This window comes from Centrocercus urophasianus, unplaced genomic scaffold (genome assembly GCF_019232065.1).
Source record: "Centrocercus urophasianus isolate 14NV4802_14NV808 unplaced genomic scaffold, USGS_Curo_1.0 seq_17, whole genome shotgun sequence".
Taxonomy (NCBI): Eukaryota; Metazoa; Chordata; class Aves; order Galliformes; family Phasianidae; genus Centrocercus; species Centrocercus urophasianus.
Window position 1 is genome coordinate 4,812,750 of NW_024884722.1, and position 17,331 is coordinate 4,830,080.

General features: G+C 37.6%; 1 protein-coding gene across 1 annotated transcript in view; it reads right to left on the minus strand.

Annotated features, from left to right (window-relative positions):
- Positions 1 to 17,331, minus strand: part of PLPP4 (phospholipid phosphatase 4) — a 47,038-nt gene that overhangs the window by 17,009 nt on the left and 12,698 nt on the right. Inside the window, exons 2-5 of the mRNA XM_042818340.1 lie at positions 13,384 to 13,492; positions 8,435 to 8,525; positions 5,769 to 5,832; positions 4,193 to 4,317 (exon numbers count right to left, since the gene is read on the minus strand). Of these exons, the coding sequence (XP_042674274.1) occupies positions 4,193 to 4,317; positions 5,769 to 5,832; positions 8,435 to 8,525; positions 13,384 to 13,492 (389 nt within the window). The remainder of the gene's footprint in view (positions 1 to 4,192; positions 4,318 to 5,768; positions 5,833 to 8,434; positions 8,526 to 13,383; positions 13,493 to 17,331) is intronic.

The following is a 17,331-nucleotide window of genomic DNA, read 5'->3' on the forward strand; positions in this document are numbered from 1 at the left end:
AGACCAGAGGGAAGTATTTATCCTACAGGAAGCTCACAAACCGCATGCCAATCAAGGTAATTTTCAGCTGTAGGAAAATGCTACAATAGAAAATGTTTAAAATTAATATAGCAAAACGTTTTGTTTTTTAAATTTGTCATGAATATCTGCATGTGGCAATGAACTGACACAGCACAAGTGATACAAGAAGGTTTTACTATCTTCATTATCTGTGAATCTATGCATATACCTAAAAGACAAAGTATGTTTCCAGATTTAATTCTGTAAGATGTCAGGGTGCCAGACTCCCTGGTCAAACCTTCCAGAAAGACATAGATGGCAGGAAATATTCTCAAAAGCCACCTGTGTACAAGCTCGCAAAGAATTTTTTGTTTTATCTGTTTTTGTTTGTTGCATAGCAAGGGATCAACAGCTTAATTGAGCTCTCTCATTTAAAGTAGGAAAAAATACACAAAATAAAAACAACACATAACCCACAATATTTGACAGGACCAGTTTATATTTGTGATATCATCAGAACCATAAAGTGAAAAAAGAATTTTGCTCCTTCAGTTCTCCCCATCTTACAGGCACCTGATTGGTAAGACAACAACATCACAGCTACCTTAGCAGTCACAGTCTTCTTCTCATCTGCCTCTACATTACAACCATCACTCCTGTCATAACCATGGCATATCAGCTACAGATCTGCAGCTCATTTATAAAACTGCTGTAAAAAAAAAAAAAATAATAAAAAATAAACTTGTAAAATTTTCCAATCTCAGCTTGCATTTTTTGCTTCTTCACTTAATGGAATATGAACACAAAGGGCTTAAAACCTCTTTTCCTATTTCAAATACCTCTTTCATTTCAGGCAAAGATGCAGTTCACATCTGTCTGAAAGTCTCTTACCTTACAAAACAGTCTGTGCTCCACACTTTTTTAATTCGTTTTATACAACCTGCTTGGTACAGGGAGATGAAAGACAAGGGAATTTAAGTGAAAAAAAAAAATTAAAAAAAAACACCAAAAAAAGTACAAAAACATTATCTGTGCTCTAACGAGGAAACTGAACTCTCCTTCAGGGCACAAGTGGGATACAGGTAGTTCACAACATTATTTTTGACTACACAAGGTCAGGTCTGGCCATCTGGGGGTGCCAGCACTGCCACTACTGTTACACATCCCAGTAGTGCATTTCTATCATACAACAGTCACAGCAACACGGACTTTCATGTTAAAGGCCACATTTTGCGTGGCTGATGCTTTAGATCCTGATATAACAAAGCCTTTGATTGACAGCCTGTCCAAGGAGCAGTGCAAGAAAAATGAGTTTCAGGATGAAAATGGCTCTCTACTAAAGCTTCTAATCTTTCTATACAGGCAGTCTGGAAGCTTTCACTTGTGATTCACTTTCTTCCCATGTTCCAGTTAAGTAGAAAATGCCAACCTACAGCTGGATACTTTTAAATGTAATTCCAGAAGAGGTACTGGAGTTCAACATCAACCCTCGTTCTCCCCATTAAAATTTCTTCAGCTGTGAAAAAAAAAAAAAAGCCAGTAACCAAATCAAAAAAACAGTAACCAAAATCGTTTTTGCTGTCACTTCACAAATTCCACACCAAACAGGACAATTGAAATCTGAAGAATGGAACTCCTTCACTTTATCTTGTAGTGATCTCATGCTGTAGGAAGGGAAAAAGTAGCAAAGGGAAAAAAAAGTCTTGTACTGAACTTATGGAAGGAAAACCTGCAGTTAACAGCACGTTAAGAAGGCAGGAAGGGTAAATTTTTAAAGCTAATGAGGGAATAATTTTTATTTTACTTTACTTTTTACAAAGACGAGGGAAATGTAGTTTATGTTTTACACAAAGCCAAAGACTGAAAATGCAGAATTACAGAAACAAATGCTGAACAGAGGTGACAATATGCTGAACATCCTCATTGCTTCACACATCCAGGAAGGCAGTGAAATGTGTTTCCCACAGTAATGTCTATCAAGAAAATAAATACTAACACAAGTATAAATTATTCTTGATAAAATACTAATGAAAAAACCTCCATCTAAATAATTTTGCTTCACAGAAGGCAAAAGGGATGGCATCCCATGCATATCAATTTGCAATTGCTTCCTTCTCCATTAGAAGAATAAAATACATGTGGATTCAAAATACATAACCTTATCAGACTTAACTATTTGGAGCCTGACGTTATAATATTTAAGTACTTCAAGCAACTTCAGAATTGCCTTAATTTCACATACACTTGCAAACAGATAAAAGCTACTGCATATATAATATCTCCTCATTCTCATCACATGATAACGAAAGGCTTTGCGGCAGGAAATAAAGCCAACTCAGCCACATGCTAATATTGTTCTAGTCAGGGAAGGGGAAAGCCACTCAAATTTACTATTTTTTTTTTTTTTAATCTAAGTCCACTGGGTCATCATTCTACTCCTATTGAATTTTCTGTGAGCTGCAGCAACATAACTCAGTGCTGATAAAAACCAATGGCAGTTACAATTAAAACCTCACAGTGCGTTCTGTGAGCTGCCCCACTGGCATGGCAACAGCACACCATGCAAGGTGACAAGCAGCCTTGATAAGAGAACTCTGACATGGGTCAGAACAACCCAGAGCACTACACACACACACACACACACACACACACACACACACAGGCTGTTTCCAGACTGAGCACACCCAAACGCATCTCCCTAGATTAAACTTTGCAGCCCTAAGGAGTAAACTGCTACACTGCAATAAAGTGAGCAATTATAACATTTGCTGTTTATTGTGGGGTAACCTGCAGATTCTAGGTACATCAGCGTGTACTTCTAATTATTTTAAGCTTTTGTTGTTACACAGTGAACCAAGAGAATTGCAATTAAACATGACAGTCAGCATCTGAAGACAGTCTAAAGATAGCAGTAAGTACCTTTTGTTCTAAGTGGCATAGGATATAATCTGTTACTGTCTCTCCAATGTGAATCAAAACTAATAAACAAAATTTGACACAGCTGGGTTGGTTTACCACTTAAGACTATAAAGCTTATAAGCTTGCCACAAACATCTAGTACTCTCTTAACTGTTTGGGAACTCAAACAAGAAAAAGGAAACAAGATCAGCCTAGAATTTCATTCATCTCATTAAGTGACTTATTACGTAACTCTGTTCAGTTACACAACTTGAAGTTATGAGTTCGAAAGATCAGGAAGATAAATTCCAAAGGTTTGCATTGGTGCTACTTAACTGGCTGTTGTCAGAAACTTAACAGTGCAAGAAACAAACAGTATCAGCCAAAAAAAAAGGAAAAATCACGCACAATAAACCAACCTTGCAGTAATAAAGTTATTTTACACATCATAAGAAGTTTTATGAGACCTTCTGACATCAAACACAGTAGAAGTCAGGTCTGCAAGACAGAGGAAGGAACCTCTGTAACATCTGAGTTAATATAACTAATTTAATCAGATCTGAGTTTTCACAAAGTCACCTACATGTCTTCCAGTTCACAGCACTAGCTAGGAGCAGCTGATCATTCCATAATATCCCATGTGGATAACGTGGATATTGTCAAAAGACTAAGAATACAGGAATTCATTCTTCTACCAGCAAATTATGATAACTTCCAAAGCTGTGGAGACTTCTTGAACCCATCTCATACCCAGTTTCATTACAATGAACAGCACCACAATGATGCACCACACTCTCTCTGTATTCCTTCCTATCCCTTTCACCTCCAAGCATATAACTTCCCATGAAGAAAAGCATTTTAGTAATAGAATATTATAAAAATAGAGAAGAAAGAAAAAGATTTAGTAGATCTAGTACTTGCAAGATATTAACTCTTACTTGTCAAAACTACTTTGGTCAAACACACTCTGCCACATTTCATATTTCAGTGGAATATAACAGTATATTCTATACAAGCACTGGATGCACAGAGGCCTGCATTAAGAAACAGGTATCCCTTAGAACAGCACTGTTTTCTTTAACCCTGTATAATATTTCACTCTACTGATAGTCCTGCTATGGCTCTCAAGTGGTTCTCAAGATAAGGAGAGGGAAATTTGTGGCAGTGGTGACTGAAGACAGAAGCACCCCTCTAGCAAAAATCAAGCTCACCATCTAACAAATAAAGAGTCATTCCAAAACATAGACACAATACAGCTTTTCACAAAAGAAACGCTGCATCTGAATGAACTTACAAGAAGAGTGGATACTTGGAAAGCTTTTCCTGCCTTCAGACACCAGATCTGGATCACCTGTGCAGTGCATTTCAGAGTTCATTACTCCATCTGGAAAGCAGCGGTAAAAGAAATCGGGACGCGGTCTACAAAAAACACCATGGATATTAAAAATATAAATGCTGTAGTAACACATAAACCTCAAAGCGATTATTACATTCACTGCCTATTTCACATTGAGTAGGTTTCTTCCTGCTTTTAACACAGAAGCAGAAATGTTTCGTTTTTCTGAAATAATCAATTTAAGGCAAATTTTTTTGCAGGCAGGCTCCCTCAGGGAGTCCTCCAGAGCAGAAGTTGTAGCCTGTCTCTCCCCACGGCATGTTTCATTTGAAAGAGCACGCAGGATCTCAGCTCTGAAAATGAGCATGTAAGGCTGCACCTCCCTACAGCAATCAGTCATGCATAACACTTCCAGGGACAGAGAAAAGTAGTGTAGAAACCCCAGAAAGTTGCACAGGTCACACTGAGGCTTGGTTGAGAACAGGACAGCTTATGTTATGAAACTGTCACCAGAACAACAACCAATTCCTATTGCCAGCCTCCATGCTGCCTCTGTGTATACACTGAACAAACCAAGATTCTTTTGCCCTGCTCTGAGCTGAGCAGTAGCACGTAGGTTTGGCTGGTATCACAGTGGCTGAGCTAATAAACCTTGCAGGAAGCAAGGTGAAGGACCACATCCGCAGACAAGCTGACAGCGCATCTAGCTGCCTTGAAGTGCAGGCAAAATGAGCTCACGTCTGCCTGAAGAAGATGTTGCAGACATTCTTAATTATATTGCAAAAGCACTCCTTAAAATAAAAGTGCCAAGTACTGTTATTGTCAGGGCACGAGCTCTGTAGCAGAGAGGGTCCATCAGGCACCAAACACAAATACTTAATGCTGCAACACAGCTGAAGCTAATCAGTTAAACGATGTACAAATTCAAGTCAGTTATATCCCTTTCAGGAGAATTTTTGATAAAAAGCCAAAAACTACTTGAAAATTATTTTCCAGAAAATTTGCTTGCTACCATTTTTTTTTTTGATTCCTTCATTCAAATTTACACTTAAAGAACGGCCTACCAAGGAACGTGCTCACTGCTCAGCTTTAAGTTCTGCTGTTACCACACTGAGCAGAATACTTCATATAAAATGCAGGCAGTGGGTTATATCAAGGCTCAATTGATTTCTGTTCCAGCAGACTAGTGGCACTAGCATCTAAACTCCCACATACTGTGACCCTTCTGCGTTACCAACATAATGAACTGGTGTATGCTCACATCTCTCCTTTCAGACTCCTCATTTGTCTGGATCCACCAACTGATCAAACAAATAACACAACACAAGGGTACACATTCCCATCACAGTTGGATGTCACATAATAAAGTTATACAATACCTGTACCAGGGCAAGGACAGTTTTCCAGAGGCCCCTGCTAACTCAATATGCTTTGGAGCAGCAGTTATATTTTTATTAAGATGTATTGTACCTGACAACTCTTTCTTAGTTTCTTTAAAAGTTAAAGCCATCATTTATAATATGACAAGACTTACCTTCCCACTATTAATTTAATAGTATTTGTGCAGACTCCATTCAGAGCTAGAGCCAAGGAAACAGCTACAAAACAGAATGAAAAAAAACAAAACACAACAGAACAATAGCAACATAAATACCAAGCTATATACTGTAGCATTCCAGCATTTGATTTACAGACTGAAACCATCGGTGAACTGAAAACTGAATGAGCTCTGAAACCAACTGTATTTTTTCTGAATTACCCATACTTAGGGTAGACCCCAAAGAATCACTTTCTTTGTTCTGCTTTTATTCTTCAAAACCTGATTTTCCTATCATGCCATCTGCACAGACACAAACCATCAATTAGTAACAATAATTAGAGAATCAGTCCTGTGTTTATCACTTTTGTAATTTACCAAATTAAAATCTTATGCTCTTTTGGTAAAGAATTCCTGTATATACCTCTTCTAAAGTTATGTACACATAAATAAAAACACATGGCTATATGCATATCTATGCCCCAATGAAACAGTCTATTTTAAAGTTAAATAACACCCTTTTGACTAAAATTAGAACTGAATAATCTTTTATTTTTCTTTCAGAAGGACGCGGATGTTTTGACTAAAAATCTCAACATTTTCCCTCCTAGGATTTACCAACTTTCCTAATAAAACAGGAGTAATAAACAGGAGCTCTCATCCTAGGTATGACTGGATGATATTCTTTATTTGTACTCACATGCTAAGTCCCAAGACTTTCCAAATAACCTCATCTAAAGCCTGCAGATATTACAGCCTTGATTTCAGTGGCACTTAGATCCACTCTCTTTTAGTATAAAACTAACCCAATGTTGCAGTCCTCAATGTAGCTCCCTGTTAAAGGACACGCATCACTGAATTTTATTCCTCATCAGAAAAAAGTATAAGTAAATAAATCAGGCAAATCTTTCATTTCCAGAACAGTTGCAGTAATAGAGCTTTTGACCATGACAGCTGCACGAGCTATTTTCCCATTGGACTGCTGCCCCAGATGCTGCACTTCAGCAGCATTCATCCTACCTCCATAAAATTGTTGCCTGAGGATATTATAGATCATAAAGATGTGTGTTGTAGGATCTTTCTTTAGGTAAAAAAGAAGAAAAGAAAAAGGACCTCCATCAAGATAAAATAAGAGCTCTCAGACTTTCAGATTTTAACAGTAGCTGCAAGCAAAAAAAAAAAAAAAAAAAAAAAAGGAACAAGTAAATTCTAGAGACAATGATATTGTTCTAAACAGTCTTCCACTTGCAGCACCTATGCTCACAGTGACTACTTAGGCCCATGCTCTTTTTCCTCTTAATTGGTTTTCTCTTGGTTATTTATAGTGATCACATATCATGAGAAACATGCAAAATTCCAAAAAATCAAATGCATATGAACACCTTTGTCACAGCACATCCTCTATTTTAAAAATGGGTAAATGCACAGACACCTGCTTTCCAAGACATGTTTTCATGTCTTTTCATTAAGCCATTGTTTATGACATGTCTGAATGAACCAGACTTCTTCCACTGTTGCATATCATTTACAATGGCAATCTGATCATCAGATGTCTGTGTGAAGCTGGTAAAAAAAAAATTACATCTACCCTCACTTTATTTACTTCAGGAAAAATTCACACTGCCCACCCATAAGGTGCACAACTGTGTCAAGAAGGCACTTCAAGAGGAAGGATTAATGGCATCTATAGCAGGAAGCTAACTGCTGCTTAGCCTCAGTGCATTGGATTATCTTTCTTATACTAACCTACGTGATGAGCAAAGCATTTTCACATCCTTTTAACCATTCATTCCTAAAGAAATTCACCTTTTGAGGGATTTCTTGTTCGTTCGTTATGGATGTTACATGCTAGATCTCAGCACTAATCAGCAAGGCTATCAATTAAAGAATCTTCCTATCAGCCTCACATCACCAGATGCATCACATCTGGTGAATAAAAACACTGAATCAAATCAATGGTCAGTATACTTGAGCATAATTAAGCCACAAGGAGCTCTACATCTATGGCACTCGTTGAACAGGGATACCTTGCAGAACCATCAAGGTTGGTGCTTCCTTAAAGTGAGAATAGCAGAGAACATGGACCTGAGAACAGAGATTTCTCAGGGGTTCTATAGAGGAATCATAACAGAAGACGACAATAGAAGGAAAAAAAAAAAAAAAAACAACAAACAAAAGCCTCTTCTAAAAAGTGAGAAAAAATGATGAAGAAATTAATCCAAAGCTCCTTTTCTTCACACACCACAGAAAGTGAAACTCAGCACTGTTACCATACATGATTTGTTATTCAAGCTTACTTCAGCTCAATAGACTTGACAGCAAAGTATCACTATAAGTCATTTCAGAATTTACTACAAATGACTGTTGGAAACCAAATCAAAAGTAGGATCTTCTCACACATGTGCTAGAGCACCTGGAGAAAGAACAAGCTGATAAAATTCTGGTCTTTGCTAGCTAGGCTTTGTAAGAAAAGCACAGAATCCACACATTTAGAAGCATACAAAAAATCAGAGATCGCAAGGAGGCTTGCAGCTACAGCTGCATTGAAACCTACTGTAATGGACTGCAATGGAGACAGGCTTTCTTCGTGACTCAAACTACAACTGGAATTGATCTCTGAGGAACATCACACAACCTCCATCTTGAAATATGACATACGTTACCTAAGAAAGCCTCTTTAATCTCAGTCTTGTCCGTCCGCCGGATTATTTTCACCACAAAAATGACTGCCAGTGGCGTTAGGAATGAAATTGCCTGTAAGAGGTAACAAATATTGTGTGTAAGCATCGATTACTTTTCAGTCCAACTGACTAGTAATTAGTTCCAGTTAGCTCCATTTAAGCAGGAAGGCTGAATGATCTTCATCAAACTCTTGACCTCAAGCAAAGTGGGATGATTCGTCTTTGCAACGACAGGACAACAAATACATTAAAACTGTAATAAGATTTTGAGCTATAATTGATTTGCAATTGCCTGGAGCTACATTTAAAGTGTTAGCTTCATAAATGAAAAAAGCAACCAACTCTCAATTCCCTGAATTCCCCTTAATTAACACTCTGATCCATAGAGAACCTGCATGTTCTTCCACACTAAGTATTGCTTCAGGAGGCAGTTCAACCAGTCTGTGCTCTCCACAAGACCCTATGCAATCCAACACCGTATTTGAATTTCTGAAGAGCATCTGCATCAGCACAGAACAATTTGGACTATAGTTGATGACTGACATTAAACGTGTCGGTTAACTCTAAAGCATCCCACTCAGTGCAGTGCTAATACATTACAGGCTGTCCTCCCATCCCAGCTTTCTCTAGGAACACAAACCAGTTTCTCTCAACTATAATACCAAGGAATTTATCATTAGTAGCTTCCCATTTAAATCCTGAGTTTGTTTCTAGATACTCCTTTCATCTTTTTTGTCTCAGACCTTCAACCACAGAGGCAAAAGACAGCCTGGTAGGCAAAATTCCTGTCTGAAATCTACAAACCTCTTCACAATCACATTTCTTTAAAAGCAAATCAAGGTCCTTCTAAAGCCTTCTAGCACTTGCAGGAAAGTGAAAATGACACTTTTAAATAAGGCAAAAATTAAGTTGTACATGGCACTTGGGGGGGAACCAAAGCCCGACTAAAATTATCCTGTTTTTACTGAGACTGAACCACAACTTACTTCCCCACCGAAATATAACACAGAGACATTGATTCAGAACACGATCAAAGATCTGCAATTCCTTTCTTCCTTTTATGACACAGATTAATCCTAATCCCCATTTTACACTTTTCATGTTGATTCATACTCAGCACTCAGCATTTATTACTTTGGTAGCGAATCTTGGACAAGATTCCCCTCACCTGCATCTGCAGATTATTATTATTATTTTTTTTACATTTAGAAAGAAAGCCACATATTTTCGCAAGAAAAAAAACCAACATAATTTTCACTTGAAACTCACACAGCCTGGAGACAGAAGGGAGCTTTAACCTAAGTTATGCTACTTCAGAAACATTCATTTCTTCCTATACTCAGCAATAGCTCAATATCTGCTTTCAGAGGCAAGGAGTAAAACAAAAATTATTAAAGCAGATCCTAGAATTGTTAGTTTTATTCAAAAAAGTAAGGACTGCCACCAGGAAAGAAAAGAAGAAAAATATCCCCATTTCATCGTTGAAGAACACGTCACAATACAGGCAGGCTGACAGGCCTGTAGATGTGGCTTAATGGACTTAGAAATCTTTGGAACAAGCTGGAGCAGCAAAAAGTCAGCGAAGAATAGAATTCAAGTAGCAACTTGTTTCAAGACACTTCACAATCAGTCTTTGGAAATCTAGTAAAACTACAGAATTCCCCATATTTTACAAGCATATGGATCTTGTAGAGAGATAAAGAACTAGATGCTGTTCCTCACACAAAAGCATTAGCTGAAGGGTTTTTTTGGGGTTTGTTTTTTTTTTTTTTTTTCCTGTTCTGCAACAAAATGTGCACAGAAAGTTTTGGCTTACCAAAAGGATTCCTTTTCCTTTATTTTGTAAAATGATTCTGTACGGCTCATATCCATTACAGACTTAGGAGCAGCCTGATGAGCAACACTAACCTCAGATACATTTCTGTAAGGTTTTATTTTCTAGCAGTGAAATATTCTGACACATTTCCTCGCTTTGCTGAAACACAGACAAAAAGCCCACCCATCTCATTCGTTATTCATCCCAGCAAGCCAAAGATACACTACAGTTACATCCCACGGAGAAGCACTCCGTCTACTTTGATAAAACCCACTTCCACATACAGCATCATTTGCACATGGAACAGCAGTGATATACAATACTGTTTTGCTTCAGGATCTCATAGGATTTTTCAGTGGCCTTCTCAGAGCCCTCCTGAGAACAGCATGGCAGAAGAAATCCCACTTTTCAAGGGAATCTCGCACACCACTCTTGGCAAACTGCATAGAAAGTTGTGACTGTATAGTACCAAATGTGACTGCTGTGACTGACACATTTCATACTACTCCAGTACTATCCCCCATGGGATACAGAGCTGTGGTGTGAGTCTCATTCTACAAGAAAATCCAGTGAGTCCCTTTGCCTTAGGACTACTGCAGTGTAGCAAGAAGAAGGTGGTGCACCAATACAGCATGGTAGTTTGGAGATGGACAATGGAAATCATAAGACACTGGCATTTGTCATGCTGGTCAAAGCATTAGGCTCAGACCTATTTTCCTATTCAGTCCTACTGTGCATTTTCTTTTGCTGTTCTTTCCTTTCTCTTGCCAGCACTTTGCAAGCTATCTGCAAAGCCTGTATCATCAAAGGATGGGAAGGAAAAGAAGAATAAGAGGCAGGCCATCCGTTTTTTTCTCATTTTCCTGGTGACGCATTTACATTTTCCCAACAGGGTCCTGGAACAAACCAGAGCTGATGCAAGGTCAGATGAAGGTGGATATGGCAGAGGCTCCAAGCCTTGTATCTGAAGAGCGGTGAAAACAGAAAGCACTTTCACTGGGAAGAAGGGAAGCCAAAAGCATAGAGCACCTTCCATGCTCTTGCTTAAGTTAAAGAATGGCAAGTGTTTTTAATATAAATATAAGCACTTCATTTCCTTCTGGCTGAAGACACTCTGAGTCAGGGGCTTCCTCAAACTTCCATGCATCAAGAGTAGTTAACAGTAACTTGCACTTTACAAGACAAGGAATATTCAGTGCTACACAGACAGAACAAGGCTCAGGTCTTCAAGTCCTCATGACTTGCCTGATGATGAAGCTGACTTCTGATTGGTAAGTATCAGAATTTAGAGTATTCACAACATTTATCTTAAATGCAAAGCTCTGAGCATATTAAAAAAAAAAAAACAAACCAGAAGTTCATAAATAAGATCTAAGAAATTGCCTTCTGTTAAGCCATAGCAATATATTTTAATGCTGGAGTATAACACTAGTAGCAATAAATTCCTTACATAATGAGAGCTTGTGATCAATGTTATGGCTGGACTTTTCTTCTTTCTTCTTCTTTAATTAATGAAAGAAGTGCAAACCATATAGAAGTGTTCTGTGGTTCTTGCTTTAAGAAGCTGTTCACTGAGATACTGCTGTGGTCTGAGCCAGAAAGAACTCAGATTTCAGAAAAGTTACTGACACAGATCCCTGGAAGTTCCAGCTGCCATAAAGTACACCAAGAGCTGGCTCTGTATGAAGCTGGTGACAAGCCCAAGTGCTATGCTTACATCTCAGAATTATGCTTCCCAGTGGATACTGCTTAGAGTACAGAGGAAGGACTAATAATTACTCCAACCAGTTTCAAAAATAGTTTCATCACCAAAGAAATCTCTTGTATGATGATTCACTATTGCTCCTTAAAGCCTTTAGTTATAAACACAGATCAGACAAACCACGCAGCAAGGTAATACTCAGCCTAAGAGAAAATAGCAAAATTAAACTCGGAGTCTGTCTTTTCGTAGCACAATGATTTCATTTTTCATTTTGGTTGCTGTTGTTTTAAACAGGTGTCTTCCATTCCAGAAAAAATAACAATAATTCATCCCTCTAGGCTGAAAAAGTACTTAATGGAGCTGATTCTCAGTGCAATATAAATAAGTCAATGAACCTAAAACCTGGTCTTCAGCCACTGTCTTAGAAGGCCGAAATATATTGTTGCCTCATAAACAGGAAACATGTTTAAGTTGTTCCATGTTTAATTAACACATTCCATAACTTAAGGCTTAAAAAATAAATAAATAAAAAGGCAAATTACATATCTGATTTGTGTTTATTCTGAATTCAGGTACTTCGTCTGAACAGTGAAACCCTGGCTTTACTGAAATCATTTAAACACAAGGATACTAGGATTTGACCTCATCTGCCATGCCCCTTCCTGAAAAATGTGGACTGAAGAAGCTTCTCCAGACAGACCTGGTTGTTTTAATAGCCAAACTATATCCCCTAATTTCTTAGCATTTATTCACTGGTCTATCTTACTACTCTCTTACACATAGCCTATTTGATAGTTAATCAATATTGCTAGTGAAACTTAACAAACTCATGAATTTTGATAACCAGACCAACAGTAGAAATCAGACAGTCAGTCTGCATGTCAGCATGAGCCACGCTGGGGGGCACCAGAAGAACAGTAGCAGCAATATTGTGCATTTAATACACTCCTGGTACCTCAGGACTGTTAGCAGATGCCAAAACAAAGGTTTTGTCTACAGTATTTGGAAACAAATAACTCAGTGCCTAATACGCCTAAAGCAAATTGGATTCCAAAATTCAAGCACTTAACCTAATAAGAGCACTTAACCTAATAACGAGGTTTAGTGAGGTCACACAACCAGCTAATTCTAAAAGCTTCTCTAATTGTTTCTCTAGAATCTCTCTACTTAACACTAGTTTAAATCTTAATCTTAAGACTCAACATTCCTAAATTCCGTCAATCTGGTATTACTGGTTTTTAGACACTCTCCACAATTCACCATATTTAGCTAGTCAGGACATTCCTGTTTTAGAAAATAATGGTCATTAGAATTAAAAGAACAAACTGTTCTTATGAAAGGTTTCTCACTGCTTATCAAACAGTAGTGGATTTAGTTTACAGCTATCAAACGATCATGAAATGCAGTACTTACAAACATAAGACGAGTAGGTATGTTGTCTGATTGCACCAAAGGATTTTTATACAGCCAGATCTCTTCCGGCTGGATAACCCGCTGGAATGGATCCAAAAATTCTGTAAAACTGAGAATAACAATTGAAGATACATACATATTTTTTAAAAAATTAGAAACGAAAAAAATTCAAAAAAAAAAAACCAGAAAACTTATGATCATTTAAAACCTTACCTCCCATTAATTACGATATAGCGTGCATTAATTAATTTTATAATACTCTCCTATCCTACACCAATGCTTTTTAAAACCTTCATTGATACAGGAAAATGGTTTTTAAAAGTCTATATTCTACAACTTTAAAGAAGTTCCATTATCCCATTATATTCCTGTGGGAAAAGTGTGCAAAGTATTGTGGAAGTAGAAAAATCACATGCAGCAGATGTTTTACACTGAAGAAATTATGTACCAGTTACCAAAGGTACATAACAAAGGGCATTTCAAACTGCAATGGTAACAGCACTGGTGGACAAGGAAAGAGGAAGCAAAGTCATCTGCCTCAACCTGTGGAAGGCCTTTAATGCAGTCCCACACAACAATCTTGTCTCTAAGCTGTATGATGAAAAGAAACCGGTTGGCTGGAAGCCACATTCAAAGAGCTGTGGTCAACAGTTTGATGTCTAGGTAGAGAGCAGTGATGAGTGGTGTCCTTCAAGGGTCCACATTGGGACCAGAACTATTTAATATCATCAGTCATTACATATATGGCAGGATTGAGTATACATCAAGAAGTACTAAGTTTGTGGTGCAGATAACACTTAAGTAGGAAGAAATATCACCCAGAAGGACCTTGACAAGTTTCAGAGGCAGGCCTCTGCAAACCATGTGAAATTCAACAGGGCCAAGTGCAAGGTCAAGGCAATCCCCAAACATCTGTACACTGAGTGATAAATGGATTACTTTGCAGGGAAGGACTTGGAGGTGTTGAGTATTTCATCCACCAATACAAGCCAGCAGTGTACACTTGCAGCCCAGAAAGCCAATCATATCATGGGCTGCATTTTGATGAAGATCTTTGCTCTTTTAAGAAAAATGATCAGAGGGTGAGGGAGGTGATTCTCTGCCTCTACTTTGCTCTCATGAAACCCCATCTGCAGCTCTGCATTCAGTTCTGGGTCCACCAATACCAATGGATATTTTACAGCAGGTCCAAAGACAGGAGACAGTCTCCAGCCTTACAAGGCAGGCTGAAGGTACTAAAGTTATTTAGCCTAAAGAAAAAAAAGAAATTATCTATTGGCATTCCAATACTTAAATTGGACCTACAAGAAAAATGGAGAGACATTCTTCACCAGGGTGTGCAGTGATAGACAAGAAAATGTTTTTAAACTAAAAGAAGATAGATTTAGAATTGAGATAAGAAAAAAATCTTTACTAGGAGGGTGCTGAGGCACTGGCATAGGCTGCCCAGAAGCTGTGGGTGCCCCATCCCTGGAAGTGCTTATGGTCAGGCTGCACAGGGTTTTAACCAATTTGATCTAGTGGAAGGTGCCCCTGCCCATGGAAAGGACATGAGAACCAGACAACTTTTAAAGTCCTCTCCAACCCAAACTATGATTCTACAATCCTATGACTACATCTTTCAGATCGTTGCATCTTTTCTGACATACTCTCCAAGCCATCTGCTGGTCTGATGCCTGTTTTGAAATAGATCTCAGAGCTGATGGATATGCCATGAAAAGCCTGGAAGCAGAAAAACGTCCTCTGACATATCTGGACCTCAAAGCATTTCTTCAAAATGTGAAGAATAAACAACACACAAACATTTAGGCTTCAAGGTGATCTCAGTATTTCCAAAAAACAGTGTCACATTAGACCAGGGATTTAATTATTTTGACATGATGACACTTGATATTGTGAGCAGATGTTAAATGAGTTATATGTTTTTTTTCTCTTTGTCCTTTCTTCTTTTCTCCTAATTCTGTAAGAAAATTCAAAGTAAAGTAAATTGATTATTTTTTGTTTCTCTGATGTCATCATTCTCAGAGGAATCATAATGACCCTGAAAATACATCATTTCTTTAAAAGCAAAATAATACACATGCTATTTTTCACATTTTCATCTTTTTAGCATTTGATTCCAATTGAGTACTGATTTTCTGATTATCATATATTATCCCTGTAATCTTCTGAGAAAAAGATTAACCTCAATGAATCTACCAATGTCAGTAATAGTTATTACAATTGTCATCTTATTTAGTAGTAGCAGTTTTTTAATCCATCGCCTACTGAATTTGATTACGTATCCACTTTTTTCTCTTACTTGTATTATCAATTGTCTTCCAAGAAAAGTAGTCAAATATTATGCAGAAACATGCAAACAAACAAAAATGTTGTAGCTGTGTAAAAAATAGTTCAAAATCTATAACAGTTCAAAATAAATCAAAATTGAAGGTGAAAAAAATATAGATATAGAAGGTGGCATATTATGTCTGTGTGAGCAATACAGAAATTAAAAGTAAACAGTCAAAGGAAAGTGACTACATCAAAAGAAATCACTTTTTCCATCCTCAGAATGAACTCAGCTGCTTAAATTTTTATAACCAAAATTCACATGAGAACAATTCTCCTCTTTATTTGAAGCACTGTGGATGGGCGACTGGGTACAAGATTTCCACTAGCTTGAAGGCAATTCCCTTTGTACTCTATTAAACAATCATGAGGACATACTAGTTTCTAAGCTGCCTGACACTTAGTGATTTATGTCCCTTCAATCTAACCAGAAGTTCAGTCTATTACTATTCATAAGCTAACACAAGCTTGTTTAAATGATTAGATGTTGTTAGAAATGGATGTGGCATTTGGATAAAGAAAGCTAATTTCTAGACATTTTCTGTTATAGCTGAAATTAGAAACTCAATGATATAGTACTCATTGGTAGCAGGTATACATAGGAAGCTTCGTAAGTTGCCTAAGTAGATAAAAATGCACTATTAGCTTTTTGCCTTTACATTTTCTGCACATTTACATATTTACTCAGCATTTTTAACAGTTTATTAAACATGGTTTTGAATAGGTCGGTCTGATAGCATATACTGAAGGCATAAAGAACTTCCATTAACTTCAAGAGCCTTTTAATGTCACTTTCAAAGGAAAGTAAGAGAAACCAATGGTAATAAGATGAAAAACCTCAGTGATGAACACATACCCAAATGCCTGAAGTTGCTTTGGGCATCCCAGCTTACTGCCTAAAAGACTACACTAAATAAAAATTGCCTTTTTTTCTAAGGACGCAAGCGCACTTTCAAATTACACTACCCAGATTTTCATTTAACATATAGCCCTGTAAGATAATTTCTATGCAAGTACCACACCACAGACTGATCAAGGTACAATTCAGTGGTAGTGAATGAATCAAACACTGAACGCCCTGTGTGAATCAAACCCTATGATCTGTGCTTCCACCATGCTCTTCATCTCCCATAAAGGCAAACCATTGCTTAGCACCTTACCTTAGCACTTCAAATGCCTCCTGTAGCAGCTACCATCCACAAAAAGTAATGACATTTGGAAGTTGCTAAGAACAGAGTCAGATCAATAAGCAGCACTGCACTGGCAAAGCTGGTAATGTAGAAACCTTTAAATGTTGCAGCACAAATGTTCCCAATATACCAACAAGAACAGGATGGATGGGCCCACCATTAGGATTATATTGTAGGCATGATAAAGCATGGGAAAAGAACAAACACAATGCTGGTACTCAGACTTTGATATCAGATAACTGATTACCAGATCTCTGACAAGCAGATCTGATCCTAATTTCTCTCTTTTTTTTTTTTTTTTAAATCCCGTTTGTCATCTGAGCAAGCAGAGAAGCAAAGGTGCAGGGTGTTCATCAACTCCCGTTATAAATCACAGTCAAGGACTTGTGAAAATGAATTTGGGTCTGACCATCATTTCCAAACTCCC